This window comes from Colletotrichum aenigma, assembly GCF_013390185.1.
Source record: "Colletotrichum aenigma strain Cg56 chromosome Unknown KSG_Cg56_contig04, whole genome shotgun sequence".
NCBI lineage: Eukaryota > Fungi > Ascomycota > Sordariomycetes > Glomerellales > Glomerellaceae > Colletotrichum > Colletotrichum aenigma.
The window spans coordinates 661364-684352 of record NW_023500910.1 but is presented as its reverse complement, the minus strand read 5'-3'; the positions used below and the strand labels follow the sequence as shown (position 1 = coordinate 684352).

Below are 22989 nucleotides of genomic sequence, written 5' to 3'. Positions count from 1 at the left end.
GGAGAGATGGGACCCAGCAGGAGCGGATGATTGCCGGCTGGGGGACTCGCAACGCGTCATACGAAAGGAAAATGGAGGGGCATCTGGCGGTGGCCTGTCCCTCTCGTGCAGCTATTACTGCGTGCTCCAAGCAAGCAGGGCTAGGCAAAGCAGGCAAAGGCTCTCTTGGCTTCGGGCTTTGGATGCTTGGGTGCTTGGGGTGGCTGGCGGCAGCGGCAGCAGCAGCAACAGTGTCCGTAGCAGCAGCGAGAAAAAAACTGGCAGAGAAGAAGCAGACGATAGTGACGGCCGGCGGTGGGCTACCGTGGGCATATGGGCGCTGAAATGGAGTGAATCAGGTGGAATGGGCTTGCTTCTTGTGCTCCGCCTGTCCCGCTCCCAAGGTCTTTGGCGAGACGCGGCGCTGGCATCGGCACCAATGAGGAGGATTCTGGGCGTGAGGGCGCATGCTTGGCAAGAGACAATCGCGGGCATGGCACGGCAGCGTGGCAACCGGTTGATAATGGGCGGAGACTGCCAAGGAGACTGGTGATAGGTTGAGTAATGGGCTCAGAGGCACCAAGAGGGTCTCGGGGGTCTTGTGGTGGGAGCTTGGACGGCTTGGACGAGTCGACGAGCACGTTGTTGTCTCGGCAAGCTCCAGTATTGCTCTTGGTATTTCTTGGGTGCTGGTGGTCGAACTTAGAATGCCCCTGTCGATGCGGTATTGGCGTTTCTGGGCACATGTCTCACGGCATGTCGACGGTTCGATGTAGACGAATGATCAGAGCCCTTCGCGCGATGCCGCCGCAGACCTCGCCGTTGAACCGTTGCGTTTCCATTGCCGCATTGCCGTGGTCGTGACTGATTGCCGGTTTTGTCCCGTCCACCGCATGTTGAACGATGCACTTTAGTCTTTTTCATCTCGTCTCGCTGTAATGAGTGTTCGTGTCTTGACTCTTGACATCCATCTGGCAGCTCAAACCAGGCCGCGCCAAAGCCTGTGCGCTGATTTTAGCTCGGGCAAGCCGCACACAACACCAGTCGCACATTTTCCTGGGCAGACAGCGACTGAAGCCCCCAGGCCGGGACTGGCGACAGGCAATGGAACGCCAAGGATTGGCTCTTTGGATTCGGCATGGAGGGGCGATACGACGGCGACAGGGAACATGGCGATAGGGTCGGGGCCACGGATTGCGGTAGACTCGAATGCGGGGGTGGCCAGCAAGCCCTGCCCTCCACCCTAAGCAGTCTGCGCAGCCAATGTCTTGCGCGAAATCAGCTCGGGCGACAAGGTGTCCGCCTGTGTTTAGTGTCTTCAGAGGGCTGTTTCTGGTCGTTCCAAAGCCATCGCCGCCGTCCTCGGGATGCGATCGCCTAGCGCAATGTCACCAATGACATGGGACTGACGCTCGTACCGTACCGTCGAAGTGGCTTCTGGAAGGGATCTTGAGGGACGTTTCGGGATATTTCGAGATGACAGGCAGCGGGGGGGGAACGCCCATCTGCTCGATTGACGCTTGATGATTGATTCATCCCATCATTGCGAACGTCGAGGATGCCCTGGGGTTGCCCTCTGGACGAACCAGGTTGTGTAACCGCCCAGGAAAGTCTAGCCGGATCGCATGCCCGCAACTGTGTCAGAGGCAGCTGCACGACACGCTGACTGACTTGGCTGAAGTTCGAAGAGGTGGGATGATTGCGATTGCGATTGCGATGGCTCGCAGCGTGAAAGGAGAAGACTCGGTGGTTGGTCAATTCGAGGGCGAAGAAGGAATCCAGAAACAAAAGGCCCTTGGCTCTTGGCTCTGCTCCCTTGGGACTTGGTTGCCAAACGGCCAGGCTTGGCTTTGTGACCATCGAACTGTCGATCTGGGCGAGCAGCTCGCTGATCCAGGCCATGTGGATGCTGTGTCGTAAAAGTGAAGATTTCGCGAATTGGATCTGGTGATGTTTGAGTGACAGAAACGGGCATGGAAATGCGCCGGCCACAACACAGCGGAAGGAAGGGCCCCTGGGTTCCTTCCCACACTTTTCGGGTAGGGGCCACCCACCACTGTTCCTTCCTGCAATGCGTTGATGCACCACTACACACACTTTTCCCCTCGTCGCCTCCAACAAACTCGGACACGTCCCGTCGCCATCACCACCACCACCTCCATCAACTTCCATGAACAAGATCCCGCATCCTTGGACGCTACCAGACACCCGCCGAGACACCATTCAGGAACCATCAAATAACATCCCGGGCTAGCAGCGGCGGGGAGCCTAATTTGGCGCCACGAAACATTCAGCTGCACCCAGCCGCAAAGAGACAGAGAGACAAGCGATGACGCCCTCGCTTGTTGACGATGTCTCTGAGGTTTCTTCCATGAGGTCCTCGCTCGCTATTCGCAGGAGCATCTTCGCATCGGCCCCTCAGCTCGATGCCAAACCTCGAGAGCCTCGTCGTCATCCTCAATGCCCCTCCTCGCAGTCGTCGGCACCAGGGCCAAAGCCTCAAGTCAACCAGCGACCTGCCTCGTTCGGCCGCCATCGGGACGTGGGACCCTCGCGTTTCCACCGAACAAGATGCAGCTAATGCTGTCTTGCATGCTTATTCCCCCACATTTTTTTTGGTGCCGTCTCGACCGCAAATGTGCGTCTTCTCGCCCAAGTCTGACAGCTTAATGCAACCGCAACGCCATTGCATGTACCAATCAGCCCAACCGCCGTTCCGCCATCCTGCACCCGCGCCGAATCGGTCCCAGCCCCTCACGATCCTTTGAGCGGAGTGACGGCCATGTTCCGCTCCAGGAGTGTCTTTTTGCTGGCCACCTGGCACAGCATCGGAATGGTTCAACTGCACGGCTCTCGGCTCCAAGCCCACGTTCTTGGCATTTTTTCATGATGGCATCACCAACTGCCGCTGCTCGACTGCCACTACGACCATCCCACGAAGCGAGCGACCAAAGCAATTCCGACGCCATGGGGCCACTCGAAGGGTCCAACATGGGCAGATATGCATCTCAGAGGCACAAGCTCGTCAATCATCGGCCACCACCGCCCACCATTCGCCATTCCCCCAACCCGTGGGTCATGGCCTGTTGCCCGCCTCTCAGCCGCCGTTCCCCATTGCGCTAAAAGAGCTCTAAGCTCCAAGGAAGCACACAGGATCGTCTCCCCGCAGGCATCTCGACCTCTTGCCTGGCGGAGAGGGGGATATCCACGAGCCATCTGCCAGTGTCTTTTTAAGCGGAGTTGGCGCTGGCTTACCTTGAAAGCCTGTCGGTCGAGACCTCGCTACTCGTCGCGTGGGATTCCAGCCGCCCAGCTTACGCCCATATCTGAAGCCTTGTCCTTTGTCTTCCGCCGCCTACAAATCCCAAGTGCCTCTGGATCTATTGAGCTAAGGAGGGGCAGCAACTCGTAGACTGCTTCGATTGCTCGTCATGAAGGGTCTACAACACGTTGCCCTGGTGGCTGCTGCTGCTACGGCCGCCGTCGCGCAAACGTGCGCCGACGTGATCGTACCAAGCTACACGCCTCCTCAGGTCGCCGCAGGCTGGCAGGCACAGCTGGTTGCGAATGGTTATAAGAAGCCACGGACTATCCATGTCGACGGCGAGGGTGCGCTGCTTGTTCTCGACGCCGCCGTGGGCGTTTACCATGTCACCTTCAAGGACAATGGCGGGACCTGTCTCACGCTTGCCGGAAGCAAGCTCATGATCAACAATACCCGCGTACGGCCAGCATCAACTTGAATTAAAGTCCAATCGCTGACGTTTCATCTAGTTGACCCACGGCATGGCTCTCTCTGAAGATGGCAAGACTATCTATGCCTCTTCGGTCTCTCAGGTCCTCGCATGGGCCTACGACCAACAGGCCGGCACTGTCAACGCAGAGCCTGCCGTTGTTATCGACAACATGGCGAACAATGACCAAACGACACGCACCCTCGTCATGTCACAGGCGTCCAAGAATTGGCTTGTTGTCTCCCGTGGTGTCGATGAGAACTTCGATGTCGATGCTCTGGATAGTTCATCTGGCCATGCCCAAGTCAAGGCCTTCGACCTGAGCAAGGTGGGCAATGACCCCTTTGACTTCAATATCGACGGCAAGCTATTGGGCTGGGGCATTCGCAACGCCGTTGCTGTCGCCGAAGATCCCGCAACGGGCAAGATCTGGGCGATGGACAATTCTATTGACGATATTACCCGCAACGGTTTCGACATCCACGACAATAACCCTGGTGAAGAGTTGAACCTGCTTGGCACCGTCGCGAACGAGACCGAAGCTGGAAACTACGGCTACCCTCGCTGCTTTGCCGTTTGGGACACCAGCATCCCCCTCAACAATTCTCTAAAGGTCGGGGACCAGTTTTCGATGGAACAGAACACTACCATGAATGACACTCGCTGCCATAAAGACTACATCGCTCCTCGGTTGACTTTTCAGTCGCACACTTCTCCCGTCTTCCTCAAGTTTGACAAGGACGGCTCTCATGCTTTCATGTCCTTCCGCGGCAGCTGTAAGTTAAACACTCGCCAAATACCCAAGCAGCGTGCTAATCAATTCGCAGACAACCGTCCTGAACCCGTCGGTTATGCCTTGACCGCTGTCGAGTTTGCCAAGGGCGAACCTATTGCCAGCAGTGACTCGACTGATACCCTCAAGAACATCATGTACAACAAGGATCTCAGTACTTGTCCCGATCAATGTTTCCGACCGGTCGGCCTCGCCTGGGACTCCAAGAACAGACTCTTCATGACTTCCGACAGCACTGGCGAGATCTACATCCTGCAGCAGAATGATACCTCGCCTACCTCTACCTCCCCAGGCTTTGTCGTCACTTCAACAGCAAAGCCTGATGCAGCGAGTGGTATGGCTCCATCTCTTGGTCTCGGCTTCGCATCTCTATGCAGCTTCTTGTTTTTGTACTTCTAGTTGGTCACTCAGGCGACTTGGTGACGAGTGCTCGCAACAGAATTGATGGAACGCATTTAGTCTTGTAATTCGAAGCACAGTACTACTGTGTACTGCCGGTGCAGGAGGAAAATCGATGTCATCCTCAGCCGTGAATTTAATCAGTTATGCTTGGAGCACAATCATTCTTATCGGGCTCGAGTATTGATAATGTCAAGCAAAGCTTGTTAACATTACTAAGAGGGAAGATCTGCCTAGACTTGCGGAAAGTTGTAGGGCTTGGTCTCCTTCGAATTAGGCCAGCGTACCGGGATGAAATCAGGCAAGCAGCAGACGTCCGCGCATCGGAATTGGAGGGCGCGCACCCTTGTCATGCAGCTCATGAGTGCTGCCAAGTCTCCACTGGAGGACACACCGCATGAGAACAGCCTGATTCCTAAAATTCTTTCGCGGGTTTTTGGTCGATCATCCTCCAAGACCGCATCTGGACTTTTGGCTTGGCACGGCAGGTTTGTGCGTCTCGTCGCGATGCTTTGCGATTACTGCGTTCCGATCTTCCAGGGACTCAAGGGCCCTCATCATCCCAATTCAAAATCACTGGAGAATTCGGTTGCTCAAGGCTGTCCCATTTGCAAGGAGCTACTCTGGAGCAGGAGAAATTCCCCGGTCGGAAGATGGGCCTCGTTGCAATGGACGTACACAATTTCCGGTCCACCGCACAATACTCCGATGCACCTCGATCTTCACTTCGAAGTTGAAGATCACCAAAAGAGGTGGGCAGAACAACACTTCACTCTGATTCCTATCCGTTCTTCAATCATGGAGTTATCCATTAGCACAAGAAATGGCACACTGCAAGTCTCCGAGTCGTTGGAGACTGCTCGTCGATGGATGCGTCTTTGTTCAGAGACGCACCAGGAGTGCGGGAACCCCAACCACACGGGCACGTTTCCTACACGGTTACTCAAGATCAGGGCAACTGGTCTACAGCTGATCTTGACAGAGGTAGAGAAACCAACCGCTGCCTACGCTACACTGAGTTATTGTTGGGGCCCGCCTCCTTATGAGTTTCCACGACTCACAACTTCAAACATTGGCGACATGTTTCGATCTGAAATCCCAAACATTGCACTTCCGGTCGCATTTCGTGAGGCGATCGGGTTTGTCCAGGAGTTGGGCATCCAATACATCTGGATTGACAGTCTCTGCATCATTCAAGACGGCGCTAGAAGCAATGACGACTGGACATTCGAGTCCTCGAGGATGAAATTCGTCTACTCAAACTCTGCCATATGCCTGTCTCTGGACAGAGCTAGATCGCCGCAAGACAGCGTCATTTACGGGCCTGATGTGCAGTTCATGACACCGTTCGAAATCAACACCACCGGAATCTTCGATGAGAATGATTTAGCTGCGGAGAGCAAGAGGTGTGCAGTCTTTTCCTCGCAACATTTCAATAATGTCTTGTACGACCAGCCTCTTGGCTCACGGGCATGGGCGCTGCAAGAGAGAATGCTCCCCCCACGCGTACTAGGGTTTGGCGAGGGTGAACTCTTTTGGAGCTGCAGACAGATCCCGCACGCATGCGAATCGTTGCCGTCGGGTACAGCATCACTCCCAGATCGCAGCCTGGGTCTCCGATCTTCCTTCGTCCCTATCACGTCTGACTCGGCCAATTTGTATGACACCTGGTTCGGACTAGTAATGGACTATTCTGGGCGAAGGCTTACGTGCCCGGAGAAGGATAAGCTGGTGGCGATGTCGGCAGTGGCTTCGCTGATGGAAACGGCAACAAAGGACAAGTGTATTGTGGGCCACTTTTGGAAGTCAATTCCGTTCAGTCTCATGTGGGACGGTTTCGGGACGCCTTTCCATGGCAGTGACGAGAGCTTGGAGATCAGAAAGAGGCTCCGCATTCCGAGCTGGAGTTGGGCTTCTGAGCATCGCACAGTCTTGTCCACAGATGCGTTTTGGGCTTATAAATACTCGCATGCGCCTTTGGCCAGTGCAGATGGGTTTTTCGAGCCGCTCCAAAATGTAGCTGAGGGCCACATATTGCCATCGTTATTGCTCGAGCTCAGTGTCTTTCATATCAGGGGCACGATCATATGTCGACCTGAAAGCAATGAACCACAAGACTGCGATCATACGTTTATCATCGATCACTCCGATGACCTGGTCCGCAATGTTCTTGACTGTGCCGTATCCCTGGACCGTAATGGTGGGGCAGACGCTAAGGCGGTGTTCTGTCCAATGTCTCTCGCACGCTGGGGTGACGAGAGCGAGTATGCTCATGGGCTGTTTCAAGTGGAAACGGACTCGGCAGTAGATGGTCGAAAGGTGTATGAGAGGATTGCGTCGGGGTACATCAAACTCAAGCCGGGATTGTCGTGGGATGGAGAAATGAAAGGCGCTGGACTAGAACGGTCTCCTATCTTGCTAGGCTGAGCTCTCAATTCAGGAAAGCTTCACTCGCTTCCAAGCGAGAAAACAGTCAATATATAGCATTCGAGAGCAAAAGGCGGACAGCAAGACTTAAGAAGGCGTGTTGTCAGTAACAAGACCACTGCAACTGCTCTGGCTGGTTTGCACTGCTTAATGGCAAATGTTGAAGGACCTAGGAACCTTTAAAATGTAATGACCATTATCCTGTTCTCATAAGTACTAATTTTCTGTACCCTTCGTTATCTCCTCATACAGCGCGCCGACGGTAGCAAAAGCAAGGAGCTGAAACCCTATGCATAAGAAAAAGGAGAAGAGATCGAGGACGTGTGTTTCGAACATCCGAACTACAAAAAGGGTCTGCGAGAGTGTCGCGTGACTTGGGCAGTAAAGGTGGCCGGCCGGCCTTAAACCACTGAGCCAAACTTACTCGATCTACGACCGGAAACCTCGTGACGGAAGGGCCGAGGCAACTGCCATAAGTAGGTGCCTTCCGCGTGAGGTGAGGTCACCTAAAGTCTCAGGTAGGGATACAGAGCCTTTAGCTATCCCAGCCACGCATTAAGTAAAGTACCGATGATTCTTAGATCGAACCGTTTCATGAAGCTAAGGATCTCCCGATCTGATTTGTCGCGGGTTCGTTCTTAGATCAGCCCAGACAGAGGAGATGCGGAGGCCATCTGGAAGCTGGCTCATCAGCCGTTCGCCAGTCACAGGCTGCCCATCGTAATTGCCATGTTTGTCTATTCCCATTTCTCAGCCTGTGGTATGAGCACGACTTGGTACTAGATCAGGTTGCATGGTTCCTTACTCCAATACCAGGTGAACAACGCTGTGCCTGCCTTTCCTGTCCGTATACAGCCATGGGTTGAGTTGGGAATGGCCTCGCAGTCTCCAAATTTACCCAGTGCGTGCTTAGATCTATCTTGACAGGAACTACCTTGAAAATCTCATGGCAGGGTCGATTTATCATTTGGGTGCCTTTGAGTAGGGATACCAGAGGCATGCTAAAATCAAGTTCTCTGGATGAGGACTCTCGCCTGATTGCCACATTAGAAAGCCCCCTGAGTTGAGATTTATTTGCTTCTTTGATAGAAGGTGCGCTGAAGATCGGGCCCCTAGTGCTGCTAGCCGTTGTTCCTTCTCTTGCTCCTCTGACGCATCTGCCCCAGGCTCTGCGTCTTCGTCCGTCGTCTCGCACATCCGTCACCTTCTCGGAGGATAAATATCCCCACCCTCCACCCCAGATCTTCTGACTCTTTCTCTCCTCCACCACAATTCAACAACTTTCACTTTCACATCTTATCACAACAACAACAATGGGTCTTCAGCCCTTAGTGGCAGGCCACTTGAGCATCCTTCTTTCATCACATCTTTTGCCTTGAAGCCTGGAAGGAAAGCAATGTTTCAGTCTTTTGGATTATTGTTCTGAAGCTGTGAGTATTCGTTATTTCCTGTTTTCTTCCCAGCTATCCACCCCTCTCCCAAATTTCATCAGCAGTCTTGGTGGATGGCTTCATTTCCTTTGTCATTCCCCTCGTTCCTGCCATTGGTATAAGTTGTCCCAGAGGCCAAAATCTCTTCACACTTTTCACCACCCAAGCCCAATTTTCCTCGCTTTCTCCGTTCAAGTTGTCGATTTTACCAGGTGTCACATGCCCAGCACCGCTCCTGCCCCCGCTGCTCTTTTTCCTTTCAGCTGGTCTGGTGCCTTCGGTCCCAAAGTCCAGAGCGAGATCAGGCGGTCAAAGGCCGTCTGATCACGTGGAGCCCGTCGTCCTCCCCTCGCACGGAGCAAACCAAAATTTCCTGCCTCTTCCGCTCCCTTGATACTCCAGCCAAGTCAGACCACCATATCTGGGAAACCTCCCAGTACTGCCTCGAAGCACGAGAAGAGTATTTTCAGCCAGGCTTTGTCATGATGATCCCCCGATCTAATTTCCTACACGGGCTTTCTTTTGGGACGTCTGAAACGTCTGCTATGGCCCAAACACCGCGGGAAAGTACAGTGCGCTCAGCCTCGGGGTAAGTCTCATCAGCCTCAGCATTCGCAACACCATTCTAATATTCTGCTCCAAGGCAGTCCAAATGGAGATTTCTACTCGTGCTTCTGCTCCGTCGGCAACATTCTGGGCTTCTGGCAAGTGCCAGACCCGTCGGCTTACTTTTGCCTCATTTTTCAGCTCATACTCTTTCGAGTGATCCTTTGCTGACTTTTGAAATTGCTCAGGCTCTCGAATACCTTATTTGACGGCGATGAGGCGGTAATCAAAAATCTCTGCGCTTTTGGCTTCCTCTTCCGAAGACAATGCCAGAAGGTCTGCATCACGATGGTGCTTTGGCTCTTTCTGGGACGGCCGTTTGAATGGCCGGGGAGGGCCAGCCTAACGAAGGCCCATTGAAGGTCCTCCCCCAGGCCTCGTCAATGGAATTGGAGTCCATTGTGACCTTCATGGAGTCATTTGACTTCAACAAGGTATGTCTCGCATCCAATTCTCTACTTTGCTTCCGATATTTGTTTGTCTCTTGGCTGTTGTGTCACCTCAAGTCTCGAGTGTGGATCTTGCCCTTGTGTCATGTGTCTTCTTTGAAAACTCAAAGCTGTCCAGATATGCTGCTCCCTTGTCTCTTGAACGATGAGTAACTTCGTCCTCCGCAGTTCGAATGAGGAAGCGCCGTCTCCGAAAACCGCGCCCTACTGCCGGGGCCCGGGCGAACAACTCCCCCTTCCAATCTCCGGCCCGGGCCTCCCGGCCTTTTCCAACTGCTCACCAAACAATTTGCGGCCAGCCTTCGGGTTGCTTACCGTTCGCCTGCCCTTTGGAAGTTTCTTTCAGTACTTTCCTCTGCAGCCTTTACGGGGCAGCGACTTGGGCTGGTTCCAAGATTACGTTCCGGGGCCGCCGGCCGGCTCAGACATGCTCACGCCAATTTATGGCGGTGGCCGCGACCTCTCTGTCCAGACTACACAGGAGGCCGGCCACCGTCGAGATTCGAAAACTTCTTTCGGTTGTTTGGAGCAATTTGAGCCCTTGCTCAATTTTTTTGGTTCAAAATTGATGGCCGGTTCTGCCGTCTCTCGAGATTACTTATGGGAGAGCGGACGGGATCCCGAGTTTTCCAATGGGTATGGTCGTATGTACTTCTCCTTGCATACGCTACTTTGTTACATGCTTTACTGGCGCCCCGACCGGGGGCCAGTCTCAATTTTTCTGCTTGTAAGTGCTAACTCCCCGCAACCTCGCGAGACGAGAGATGCTGACTTGACGTCATGGGCAGTTTCAATTATTGAGGCGAAGGCCTTTCGTCAATTTTAAGGCCGGCGGTCGGTGAGTCCGTGCTCTTGATAGCATCCCGGCCGCCGGACCTTTTTCAACGCTTTGGTTGTGAGTTTCCTCCGCACCCAACTTGCGCCGCAGTGGAGCATACTGACTCCCTTCACCCCCAAGAATTTTGAACTGTTGTTCAAATTCTTAGTTCAAATTTGATGGCTAAATTTGATGGCCGGCGGTCGGTGACTCGTTGCTCACCGAAGCATCCCGGCCGCCGGGCCTCTCCCAAACTTGCCTTTGGTCAGTGGCCCCCTTCGCTCAACATCACAGAGGCAGACGCTGACTCTGGCGACTGAACAGGAAAAATGTGAACTTTGAAAAGTTCAAAGTATTGTTCTGGCTGCCAATATTTGCGGCAGTTGGGTTACCCCCCAAAGCAAGAAGACACGAGCTATTCCTGATTCATTGCGGCGGGGGGGTCCAACTGCCAGAACAAGTCTTTTCCGGCGGCGGTTTCCGCCGATTCGAGCTCCTGTCCCATGTCTTCAGAGCCCGACTGGGTCTACAGCTCTGGGATCTCATGGCCTCACACATTATTCTCGAGACCTACTTTGACGAACACGAGACGGAGGAGGGACTTTGCATCTTCCAATACATCCATGACCTCCAACCTGCGGCATCAACAGATTTGGTCCGCGATCCTGACCACAGCTTATTGCAAGTTCGGAATTCACAACTCCTTTGCCTCAATTGTTTCTGGCGCGCCACTGTTCTTCCAATCCTCTCCTTACCGCAGAGGGCTATCCGCTATTGCAAGATCATTGTGTTTGGTAAGCATTCTGTTTGCCCGTTGATTGTGACGTTGCGTTGCTAACCAGTCGCAGTGAAGGCGCCTGAAAACCTCTGATTGCCAATGATGGTCCAGAAATTGATCTCTTCGGGGTATTGTGTCAACACTTGATTATCATTTTGACACGGTGGCCTCGATCTCGCCTACTTACTAGTTCTGCGACCCTTCGAATCAAGATCACGTTGTTTGGTAAGCTCTAGACAACCTTTGCTCGATGCTGGCTAGCCTGACTAACCAAATTTTGCCCAGGACCTCGCTTGCAACATGTCGAATACGTCATCGAGATCAATTGGGTTCGTCCGTAAAATGAGCAATTCCGACGGATAGGCCAGGCCTGAAAAGCGAAGACACCTGTGTTTCTTCTACAATGTATCCTCTTACCAAGTGGGCAGTGAAACTTCTTCAACATATCTTGTGGTTTAAGCGAGTTGTCGAAGGAATCAGCATGCAGGGGCAAGGGAGGAGCGAGACTTATTGACTGTGGTATGACTCTGACGGAGACATTTGTGTCTACAGGCGATCGTTTGATGAAGTAAAGTATGAGGAAGCTGGAAGGAAAAAGGAACAGAGAGATTTGGCTACGGAAGGGAGGATTTGTGGCAGAGTCAGGATGGATCGATGTTTACTTGACCGGAGCAATACTCAGAACACATGAGATTTCTTTCATACCAGAACAAAGCTATGTTACCGTTGCATTTCACCGAACGAAACGAGTTAAGAGAAGCTTACACTTGACTGCTCGCATGTCTCCTAATCCACCGCGACCCCATGTCCCTACTTCCTTTCCATCACCTGAACCCACATGTCGCTGATGAAGAACAGACCCATCGCATTATATGCCTTCCAAGGACGCGCCGGATCCATTGGCGCCAGCTCAAAATTGCGAAATAGCTGTGCCGTGAAGTCAGTTAAGCGTCCGCTGGCTCCTTTGCGTAGACTCACCTCGAATATTGTCTTCGCAAGCTCAATCTGAGCAACAGGTTTGCCCAGACACAAGAACTTCCCGTATCCAAACACCAGATCGTTGACGCTCTTCATAGCAGCCAGCTTCCCCTCGTCCTCCTCGAACCACCTCTCCGGCCGGAAAGTCTTCGCGTCCTCCCCGTAAGTTTCCTTGCTGTGGTGCATCGCATACGCAGAGTACCCGATACAAGCTCCTCCCGATAGATACACACTCTCCCCGCCCACGTTGACCGTATCGCCCCCAGCCGGCACGTCTCTCCCAAAGATATTTACCACCGGTGTCTTCACCCTCAGCGCCTCACGAATCACAGCCTGCAGATACGGCAACCGCCTCGTCTGCTCCAACGAAACCAGCCCCTCCCCCTTCGCCGGCGCAAGCCCATCCCTTACCGCATCGTCAATCTCCCGCTGCAACTTCGCATACACCCTCGCATTCGTCATAATCAACAACAACGTCCCGCGAATCGCCGCTGCCGTCGTATCAGACCCGGCAATGATCTGCTCCAACGCCTCGCTCCGCAGCTCGTCCCCGCTCAGCCCGTGCCGGATGAACGACGCCAGCATGTCCGACTTCTTGTCCGTCTCTCGCGCCGCGCGCGCGTCCACGTCGCGGTAGCACGCCGCGATCATCCGCCCGAAGCCGTTGTCGTCGGTCGGCGAGGGCGCGAGAAAGCGCCCGATCACGGGGGCTTGCGCGAGCCAGCTGAGCCCGAAGGCGAGGGCGAAGCTGGCGGCGGTGAGGCCCTGCTCGGCGGACTGGAGGTAGCCGTCGACATCGGCGTCGGCGGTGAGCATGCCGAAGGTCTTGCCGAGGCCGACGTCGGAGATGACGTCGAGGGTGAAGTATTGGACTTTCTTGGCGAGGTCCATGGGGATGATGCGGGATTCGGTGGAGAGGTACTTTGTGCGGATGAGGGTCAGCAGGTCGTTTAGGCGCGCGTCGATGGTGGGTTCGAGGTCGAGGTTCTCGCGGCCGGAGTACTGTGTTCGTCAGTGGTTGAGACAAGTAGGATTGAGGGGGAGGATGTGTACGCCTGGGGCCATTTGCTTCCTGCGAGCATCGTGCTTTGCGTTGTCTGTCTGCGTGAAGACATTGTCGCGACGGTATTCCACGCGGCAGGCGTGGTAGTACCAGTCGGTGCGCTTGTAGGCTGGATTCCTGTTCACGTGTGTCCAGAGGTCTGGAGAGGATGTGACGAGGATGCCTGGAGCGATGCGGACGATTGGGCCTGACGTCGGTTAGTAGATATCGTGATGAAGGTGATCGATTGTTGCGAACCGTATTTCTCGCTCAGCTCAGCATACCACTCATGAACCCTCGGGCCCATAATGTGTTTGCTGTGAGGAGAGCTACTGAGACCTGTCCACCATGGCCCTGGGATGTGCCTGAACTTGAAGTACACGACGAGTCGGTCGATGATGAAGTAGAGGCAGATCACTCCGCCAAGAACTGGCAGGGTCGCCCAGCTGGAAACCGTGCTAAGGAGGCCCATCTTGAACAATGACGATCAGAAGGGACAGCTTTCGCTGGGCGCAGCGTAGGTAGGATCTGGCGCCCTCGCCCTTCTTAAATATCCATGACTACGCTCCCCGCATTGCTGCAGATACTGAGCAACAGATATGCAGCCAGGGGTTCGCGAAGTCGCCCACCAATCAAGACTGGAGCAAACATCAGCAGCCAGCTTCGGCATGCTCCCCTTTGGCGGGCCGGATCCTACGTTGACGGATATGCAGGTGATGCATTAGTCTCAATCTTTTCTTAGGCGCTTCCAATCAGGCGTGACCAAGAGGACAGGGTTTAGATCCTACAAATTAAGCGATCCGTGGAGTGCGAAGAAGTTGGTTGGTCATGATCTGCGGTGTCAATATCGAGGAGAAGATGGCAGTAAATGGTTCGTCCAGGTAGACCTTCGGTAAGCCAAACTGTCACAATGCGTGGCAACAAGCTACCCCGCGATGTTCAAGGCGTCGGAGACCACTGAGTTTGCGTACGTTGGGTCATGGAAAGGTTGTCTGCAGCATGGGAGATCGCACCTTTGTCGGCTTGCCAGAGAATTCAGATGCTGGTTGAAGGAAAGAAGGTATCATAGACCTTCCCAGAGGATGTCACGTCGCAGGCGCAGTTGATTCAGTCCCAGCAAGCACCCTCTTTCTGAGTAATGATGCCGGACTCCATCAGCGAGGAGATTGCCATGTTTGACCTCAACATTCACCGACATGGGTGGTTCAGCGTTTAAGCGGTTGTCCTGAGCCTCCAGTGTCCTGCAACAACACCTTTGTTGGCTGAAAGATCTCAGCTGCCCTTGTAGTCGGCATCAGTACTTCTACAAGTATCCCGTCTCGACCTCGGGTCGGTACGTACTTCCAACGGGAACGGCAGCAAGACAAGACTGATCCCATCACCACCCATCGCCTACGCGCTTCTTCGTCCAAGAAGCCTGCCCAAAGCCGGGAGACAAGTGGGAGCTCCAAGCTCGCTTGTCAAAGAGGTAAAAGACAGCCGTGGGATCAAAATACTGCAGACTGATCCTGATTGTCTAGTGGCTGCCCCGGTCAAGAGAAGACCAGCTCGATGTACGTACTCAGGACCAACCTTCAAGCTTGCCCCTGATTGGCCGAATCGGCATCACCACCACCTCACCTTCGCATTCACCACGACCTGAGGCGGTCGACACACGTGACTGACTGCCCTGACAACGACCAAACAGGAAATCGCAACTTCACCTCTGCTCGATCTGATGTCGGTGCCCCCAATCAGCCAGACGGCCACCCTCAGTCTGATCTTTTTAAAACCCCTCCCTCTCTTCTTCCCTCCCAACTTCTTCCTCCCCACAACCACACATCAAACTTGTTTCGCAAACCATCACAACCACCTCTACCCTCCGTCTCCTACCTCTCTCTTCATCCTCTACCTTTCTCACTCCTCCATCACCTCTTCGTCGCCGTCAAGATGAAGTTCACCTCCACCATCGCCTCCCTCATCCTCGCCTTCGCGGCTGGCACCACCTCCGCTGCCCCCTTCCCCGGCGGCAACATTGAGCTCCTCGACGTCTCCAAGCCTCAGGGCGGCAACGTTGAAGTCATGGACCTGTCCAAGCCCCAGGGTGGCAACGTTGAGGTCATGGACGTTTCCAAGCCCAAGGGCGGCAATGTCGAAGTCATGGACGTCTCCAAGCCCAAGGGCGGCAACGTCGAAGTCATGGACGTCTCCAAGCCCAAGGGCGGCAACGTCGAAGTCATGGATCTTTCCAAGCCTCAGGGTGGAAATATCGAGGTCCTCGGCGCCTTCGCCAAGGTCTGCCGCGACATCATGCTCACCAACCGCATCGTCAACGGCAAGCCTGTCTACTCGGTTCGCGCCATCTGCCCCGACTGGATGGATCAGAACTTCAAGACCGAGCTGCAGCTCAACCGCTGCCTGATGAACGATTTTGGCCACCTCAAGTGGGCCAACCTGTGAGTACACTCCATTCCCTTCTCGCTTTTTGCAACATCACTAACTTTGATTCTTCTGCAGTGGTCACTTTGACGACTCTTGCTACGACTGCAAGCTTCTCTCTGCCACTGACGATGTCAAGATGGCCTGCACCTGCGCTGTCGGCGCCAAGGGCACCATTGGCACCACCATTGCTCTCAGTATGTCTTCTCCCACCCTCGCGCCTGACTTCACGGATTTGTGCTGACTTTTATTGCAGACGAGGGCATCCGCAACCAGGGCGGCGCCATGTGGTGTGGCACCCAGATCGGCACCCGCGTCCCTGCCTGAATGTCACAACTTCACATCTTGGTTCTTTTTGGGCGGATTCACTTCTTGTGGGGATTGAGACTGGAATTGGAATTTGGGGGATGTACTACTTTGAGATTGGCTTTCTTCGGAATTTCGGGCATGTCGTAGCGTGGAGTTTGGTAAGGAAGGAAAATACCCTCGGAGCCTGGCTTTCAAGGACCAGGCTTTCTACATTGGCTGAAAAGCGCATAGACTTCTGATAAGCAGAAAAAAGACGTCCTTTTCTCCGCAAATTTCTGCTTTCCTTGCTTCTATTGGTGATTTGTTGTTTTGTTGTGATGGCTTTGACTGTGGAGCAAGACTGTGCCTTCCCCCTGACACCCTAAAGTAAGGTATTTACTGAGGATGCAACAGCTTACTTCGCCTGCCGTTCTCTGCCCTTGCTGGAAGGCAGAAGACTAATGGGTGTGGTATTCACTTGTCATGTGAAAGGCGATGTGATTCTGTGATGTGGTGAAGAAGGGCCCCAGCTGGAAGGTGCGAAAGCGGTCGGTACAAGGACGTCCTTTAGAGGCCTTCCTAGACCAGTCAATGGCAGCAAGTCCAGGAATATCAAGATGTAAGGTTTCAATCAAGCATGAATCAAGGTCATCATGAGGAGAGGTGTGAGATGTGGTGGGCTTATGGGGACACAGTCCGGCAAGCAACAGTGCTGTTTATACGGACGCTGTGGTTGGATGCTGTGGGATTGGCGAGGAGTCAGAACGTCTTTAAGTGCTTCAGGTACTGCCATGATACACCAGGAAGTCGAGGGCACTGTCTGGAAAAATCATGTGTTGCAACTTGGTGCCTGGCACGCTCATCAGCTTCGCCCCCAGAGGCAAAGTGCCAGATGCTGCTCTCCTGGCATTAGTCCTCTTCATTCCAGGGTCTTGGGGTCTTTGAGACTACAGGTGGTTTTGTAATGGGCAAAAATCGGCAATAATATGATTGGCTTTGTGGCCTTCGTTTGTGTTGTGGTCTTGCTCTTTCGAATTTTGGATCTGGGTCGCTTTGGTCCGGCCACCCCCTTCTCCAGTCACGTGCCTCACGCTGCAGAGATTTCTCCTCTGCTGTTCGTTCCTTCCCAAGAGTTGAGAGTGGGAGCGGTCTTGAAAACTTTTCCGTCTCTTCCATCCGCCAGTTATTCCACCTTCCCACCACTCCAGCCCGAGGTCTCCCACCCTCCTCCTCCTCCACTATCACCACCACCATCACCCACGTATCCATTGCCTTCTCTTCCCCATCGACTCCTTCGCACTCGCTTGCCCATTTCTTATTTTAATTACACTGCTGTCTTCCTTCGTTGTCGATTTTCTCCCTCAACTGCAACGCTTCCCAAGACCCCCGCAAGCTGCCCATCTCCTCTCAAAACTTGAGCTCAACTTCGAGCTCCAGTCCTAAGGCCTACCAGCTGCAATCCCACATCTTCTGATACCTCAAATCCTCATTGCTTCGAGTCTCCTGGTGGGAAAATGTCTTGCTGGAATGGCACATCGTCTTGGGGATGGGCGGCCCTTCTTCCCATGATCTTGAGTCTCCTGGCAACGCTGGCTGCTGAAGGTCGGTCAACCCCGAGTTCCATCGACTTTCCATTCACGACTCTGACATTTTTCAGGACGCCCCGAAACCAGAATCTAGCATGGAAAAGTCTGTGCTGCGATTATTGCCGAAGAGCCCGATTGCACAAGGCACTGACTGGTTCGTGGGGTCATACCGATCTTCGCACCACCTCAGGCCCCGTTCCATCAGCATCCCAGCAAAGAGTCGCACGCACTTTGACTCCCGGTTAGGTTGCTTTGACATAGAAGCTCAAAGACACTCTGCTGTCTTCTTGTTTGGTTTGTTCATCCCTTGCACTTGCTATTCCCTTTGTCGGTTTGGTGACATGGCCAAATCCTGGCCTGGGAGCACCATTTTGCTATCGGAGTTGCTTGATAAATACTTCGCTAACATTCCCATGCAAGAAAGATGATTTCATTTCAAGCGCTTACAAACCCGGGAGTTCTGTCTGTTGTTGATGTCTGAAATTGCTCGAACTACCTGTTCCATTCAGATGCCACAGCCTACGGGCGAAGAGGACCAGAGGACCTGAAGCTTCCATCACTCCAAGAGCTCTGTTGGCTCTGTCATCAACTCTGCATGCTCTTGCTATCCTGTCCAAATCTTCTTGTCAAGCAGCAAACACCTTCTGCAAGTCCAATGTTGACAGCCTCGACAAGATGCACCGAAGTCGGCGCTGCCTTGACATTGACTTGAGGCTGCTGGCTCGTGTCAATAGCTCAATTCCCTCAGCAAACATCACCGGTTCAGTCTTTCTTCTACAAGGTTTCTTCTCAGCAGAATACTTGATGTATGGTTGGCGATTGATTCTAGATGTCCTCTCGCCTGCAGCTTGGTTGGTTCGACTCGTTCCATGCTCCAGAGCACCTTCATCCTCCGAGAAGTCTCAACAGCTTCGCACCTGTTGAGAACTCGCACATCCTCGCGCTCCAATGTTCTTCCAATGGCTTCCACAACTTCTCATCAACGGGGACTCGAATACTCATGTCACGAAGACGCGTTCGAGGGAAGAAGCCGCCATGTGGTCACAGGGGCCACAATGGGGGTTCGAATACTCATGTGAAGAAGAGTTCGGTGAACGAATCCAACACATGGCTCACGAGTCCACACTTCTAACCACGATGCCATCAAATGGACCGAGATCACTTCGACTATCAAGACAGTCACTCGAAGGCGAAGTCGAAAGATGGATCAGCTACTCGCTTCATCCAGCACAGCACACAACGGGGGTTCGAATACTCAAGACATCATTGGCTTCCGCCGATGGGCGGCCCTGCCCGCTGCCCTTCTAGAGCCTGAGTACCTTGTCTCAATTTGATACAATGGCGACGTCGTTTGGTACTCGCGCCCGGAATCTGAGGAGAGCCGAGACCCGCAGAAAGTTCCCAACCGCACCAACGGCGCCTACAGTGTTGTGATCTCGCCGACCTCGGAACCTACGGACATGGGTGCCGGCGGTGTTTGGAACGGCGCTCCAGTGGCATGAACTCGGCCGCCCCGGACATTTCGCTATCCATGGGAACTCTCGCCTTCTCTACACCGGAACTGTGGAGACAAACCCTGAGCCCGTACACAGCACCCAAGCTTGCTGCAAGGCTCCGGATGCTGACATGAGCATGGGAGATTACGACGCCATGGCGCCCCATGAGACCGCGGCCTCCCAGGATACTTCGGAGTATCCAACTGAAGCTGACGATGGCATGCACGACCTGCACTACCCATAGGGCCTGGCTAATGGACAGGCACTGCATTACATCGCGAAGCGCAGCTGTCAGAGCTGCGATTGGAGACATCGTCAAAGCCTTCGACTTTGTTGTCAAAGCACCGACAACGTCCCCACCTTCCTGGGGCTTGGATTCCCTTGAATCTAGGCGTTCAAATCAGTGTGACTAAGAAGAGTCCTCATGACAATGTTGAGCTCAACGACTTCTCCCAGCAGACGTTCGCGGCGGACTCCTGCGGAGCCTCCGAGGCTGGCATCCAACTCCGCCTTAATGTCAAAGATATGCACACCCGGTTGGATGATCATTGTGATTACAAAGTCAGTGCTTTGCAATTCTTTCCAAGCTTCAGGATTCATCACTGACATAATATGTGAGGAGTCAGAGGAATCATGCATGGCCTCACCATCCCGCTGCGGCGGCACGAACGCTCATGCTGTTCTTGATGAGCCATGCCGTTGCTCTTCCCCTCGTCACACCGACTGTGACACTTGGGAGGTCAAGGTAGGTGTCAGGATCACCCCCTCTGCGCCATCGTTGGCCAGCGGCGGCACGCGCGTCTTGCATAGCGAAACTGATTCGTTCCAACAGTTGTTCTGTCGAGTTGCCGCTGCGAACTACCACCCCGGAGGTTTGTCTTTGTCTTCTTCTTTTCGTTTGTTCACATTCTAAACCCAGACAGGCACTTCGCGCAAGAAGTCACTTCATAGGCACCTCAGCTACATTTGCGGGGCCCGGTGAATGGCTTATTGAGGTGTGGACTCCGGCTCAAACAAGCTTCCTTCATTTCAAACAACATGACACCAGTCCAAGACATCCCTTCCAACGGCAAGGACCTCGTCGATTCTCTCGACCGACTCAAGGTTGATGACGGCGAGCCGAGACTTGGCCGTGTGGCGACAATGGAGAAGATCGATCACAACGGTCTTGCCAACGGCAAGACCATGGGTTACAGTGTTCGGCGGGGCCTTTCTTCACTTCAAACAACAGTCCTTGGAGAATGGATAAAAGATGAGGGAGGTCAGTGGCAACGGTCTTGTCGACGGCAAGACCACGGGTTACAATGTTCGGCGGAGGTCTTTCTTCACTTAAAGCAACATGTCTCACGAATTCGTAAGTTTCAATCGTTCCGCGCGATCCATCACTCGCGTCCATGGCTACCCTTTCCGGGTCTTCCTCTGTTTCAGATCCTGGATTCATCAGCGCTGACATGATATTCAAACAGGCTCTTCAGCACACAGGACTTGGAAGTGGACTGGGGCCCGCGTCAGCCCTTTCGCCTCATGTTTCTGTGTGGCCGGCCCACGTTTGGGCAGGCAAAGATGTGCTTCCTTCTCTTCAAACAACACCATGGGAAAGAAGGTAAGGAAGACGAATCGTCCATCCCAGCGACTTGCAGACCTCATATTACACATTTCTGACGCCGGTCTTCACACAGATTCCAAGCCTTCATTAGGCTGCCCAGCAGCGCATCAAGCTGACTGACAACACCGAGATCCGTAAGTTTCCTTTCAATCGCCTTGCATGGCCTTGACTGACTTTATCTAGCTCAGCCAGTTCTCACAACCATCCTTGGCAATGACGACTTCACCGGTATGTTTCCAGCCTTGATTACGTTCGCGGGTCTCTTTGCTAACTCTTCCGAGGTAATCTGCACCGAGGTGTGCCGTGCCGTCACTGCCGACCCTTGCGAGGGGGTTCAGGTGACTGACGAGGACTTCTGGAATGACATTCATATATGGACCGTGAATATCTTCTCTCGGAGGGTCTTGGCCGACAAGACTTGCAGGGCTCTCCGGGAGATATGCGTTCCACTCCCCTTCCGCAAGGTTAGAATCTACCGCGCCGAATACCGCGCCATTCAGCCTCTCAAGGCGATGCTTCTCAATGACAGGATCGAGAGATCGAGGATTACTTCAGGACCGCAGGCGAGAACATCTACGCTGTCCAATCGCGTCGTAGCAAGGAGGCGGTCATGGGGAGGTGGTGATGATGAATACTGGTACGCGGAAACCCTTGCATGGATAAGCGATCCCGGAAATTGGAGCTATTCGGACATTCGGGGTATCAGGTCGCGAGTGAGCTGATCCCAGTCACGAAGCACGCGATGATGCATTGCGGCTCTGAGATAAGAAATAACGACCAGAGACCAGTTCATAGCATCCAACAAGGCAAATTTTGTATCGTCTGGTGATTTCACTGACCACATTGATTGAAGAGTGTCGTACGAGCAGTAAGAGAATGCCCCGCCTCAGTTGAACCAACGTGATCCCGACCAAGGATCCTCATCCGGCTGCCCGGCCACTTCCCCGCATGGGCAATCCGAGGAAGCTCGAGGGGCACCATGAACCCCCGCACGCCTGACTTTATAACCTCGAGAAGGACCAACTGGGCGGGGCTTCGTGCTGTTTGAAGTCCTGTTAGATCAGCTCATTTATCGTGTGTGTAACTGTCGTGGCACCGTAACCTTGGCCGTATCAAGCAGCATAGCCAGAATTGCTTCGAGGCGGACCTTACACCTTCACTCTCTTCTCCAAACACCAAGCACCATGAGCGCGTTCGTGGGAGCATTCAGACCATCTGCTCGTCTAGGGTACGCATCTTCCCCTCCCCCTCAATGACCTCCAGCCATTAACAGCCGCAGCGGACGCGTCGCCATCGTGACAGGTGCCTCGCGCGGCATCGGTAAAGCCATCGCCCTCCGCATCGCCCGCGATGGCTACGATGTTTGCATCAATGACATCGCCGCCAACCAAGCCGGCTCCGAGGAAGCGGCCAACGAGATCCGGGGCCTTGGCCGCAAGTCCGTCGTCGCATCCGCCGACGTCCGCAGTCTCAGTGAGGTCCAGGGAATGGTCCAGACGGCAGTGAAAGAGCTAGGTCCCCTGAACACAATGTAAGTTCTTGATTTCATCATTCTAAGAGCAACATGCTAATTGCCGGTTTTCAGGATCGCCAACGCCGGCATCGCGCAAGTCAAACCCCTCCTCGACCTTACCGAAGAAGACTTCCTCAACATGTTCCGCGTCAACGTCTTCGGCGTGCAAAACTGCTACCAGACCGCCGCCAAGCAACTCATCGCCCAGGGCAACTGCACGCCCTCCTCCCCGGGCAAGCTCATCGGGTGCTCGTCCATCGTCGGGTTCCGCCCCTTCGCGCTGCTCTCGCACTACTCCGCCTCGAAGTGGGCCGTCCGCGGGCTGACGCAGGCGTCGGCGATGGAGTACGCGGAGCACAACATCACGGTGAACGCGTACGCGCCGGGCATCGTGGGCACGGCGATGTGGGACCTGATTGACGAGAAGCTGGGCGAGAAGACGGGCGCGAAGAAGGGGGACACGATCAAGAAGTTTACGAACGATTTGATTGCGCTGAAGAGGACGAGCGTGCCGGAGGACGTGTCTAAGTTTGTGAGCTTTTTGGCGGGGCCGGATAGTGATTATGTGACGGGGCAGACGCAGATTGTGGATGGAGGGATTAACTTCAGCTGAGTATATTCAATGTTATCTGTATTGCCGTGACTTTCTG

At 53.9% G+C, this 22989-nt stretch overlaps 6 protein-coding genes across 6 annotated transcripts; 5 read left to right on the top strand and 1 right to left on the bottom strand.

Moving 5' to 3' along the window:
* Positions 1-3410: 3410 nt before the first annotated feature.
* Positions 3411-4905, top strand: CGCA056_v006060 (uncharacterized protein; the record flags this gene model as incomplete). The annotated part of the gene is made up of 3 exons (XM_037321311.1): positions 3411-3701; positions 3754-4489; positions 4541-4905. 3 exons carry the CDS (start codon positions 3411-3413, stop codon positions 4903-4905), a joined length of 1392 nt encoding a protein of 463 aa, XP_037180323.1.
* A 6273-nt stretch (positions 4906-11178) lies between these two features.
* On the top strand, positions 11179-11472 carry CGCA056_v006059 (uncharacterized protein; the record flags this gene model as incomplete). The annotated part of the gene is made up of 1 exon (XM_037321310.1): positions 11179-11472. The coding sequence occupies one exon, from the start codon at positions 11179-11181 to the stop codon at positions 11470-11472; it is 294 nt and encodes a 97-aa protein (XP_037179101.1).
* A 750-nt stretch (positions 11473-12222) lies between these two features.
* Positions 12223-13904, bottom strand: lolP1-7 (Cytochrome P450 monooxygenase lolP1; the record flags this gene model as incomplete). The annotated part of the gene is made up of 4 exons (XM_037321309.1): positions 12223-12339; positions 12391-13392; positions 13444-13640; positions 13691-13904. 4 exons carry the CDS (start codon positions 13902-13904, stop codon positions 12223-12225), a joined length of 1530 nt encoding a protein of 509 aa, XP_037179100.1.
* Positions 13905-15361: 1457 nt separating this feature from the next.
* On the top strand, positions 15362-16177 carry CGCA056_v006057 (uncharacterized protein; the record flags this gene model as incomplete). The annotated part of the gene is made up of 3 exons (XM_037321308.1): positions 15362-15867; positions 15929-16047; positions 16107-16177. 3 exons carry the CDS (start codon positions 15362-15364, stop codon positions 16175-16177), a joined length of 696 nt encoding a protein of 231 aa, XP_037179114.1.
* A 4081-nt stretch (positions 16178-20258) lies between these two features.
* Positions 20259-21548, top strand: CGCA056_v006056 (uncharacterized protein; the record flags this gene model as incomplete). The annotated part of the gene is made up of 3 exons (XM_037321307.1): positions 20259-20417; positions 20918-20960; positions 21010-21548. 3 exons carry the CDS (start codon positions 20259-20261, stop codon positions 21546-21548), a joined length of 741 nt encoding a protein of 246 aa, XP_037179469.1.
* Positions 21549-22010: 462 nt separating this feature from the next.
* Positions 22011-22952, top strand: CGCA056_v006055 (Diacetyl reductase; the record flags this gene model as incomplete). The annotated part of the gene is made up of 3 exons (XM_037321306.1): positions 22011-22054; positions 22106-22357; positions 22412-22952. 3 exons carry the CDS (start codon positions 22011-22013, stop codon positions 22950-22952), a joined length of 837 nt encoding a protein of 278 aa, XP_037179116.1.
* Positions 22953-22989: the final 37 nt, after the last annotated feature.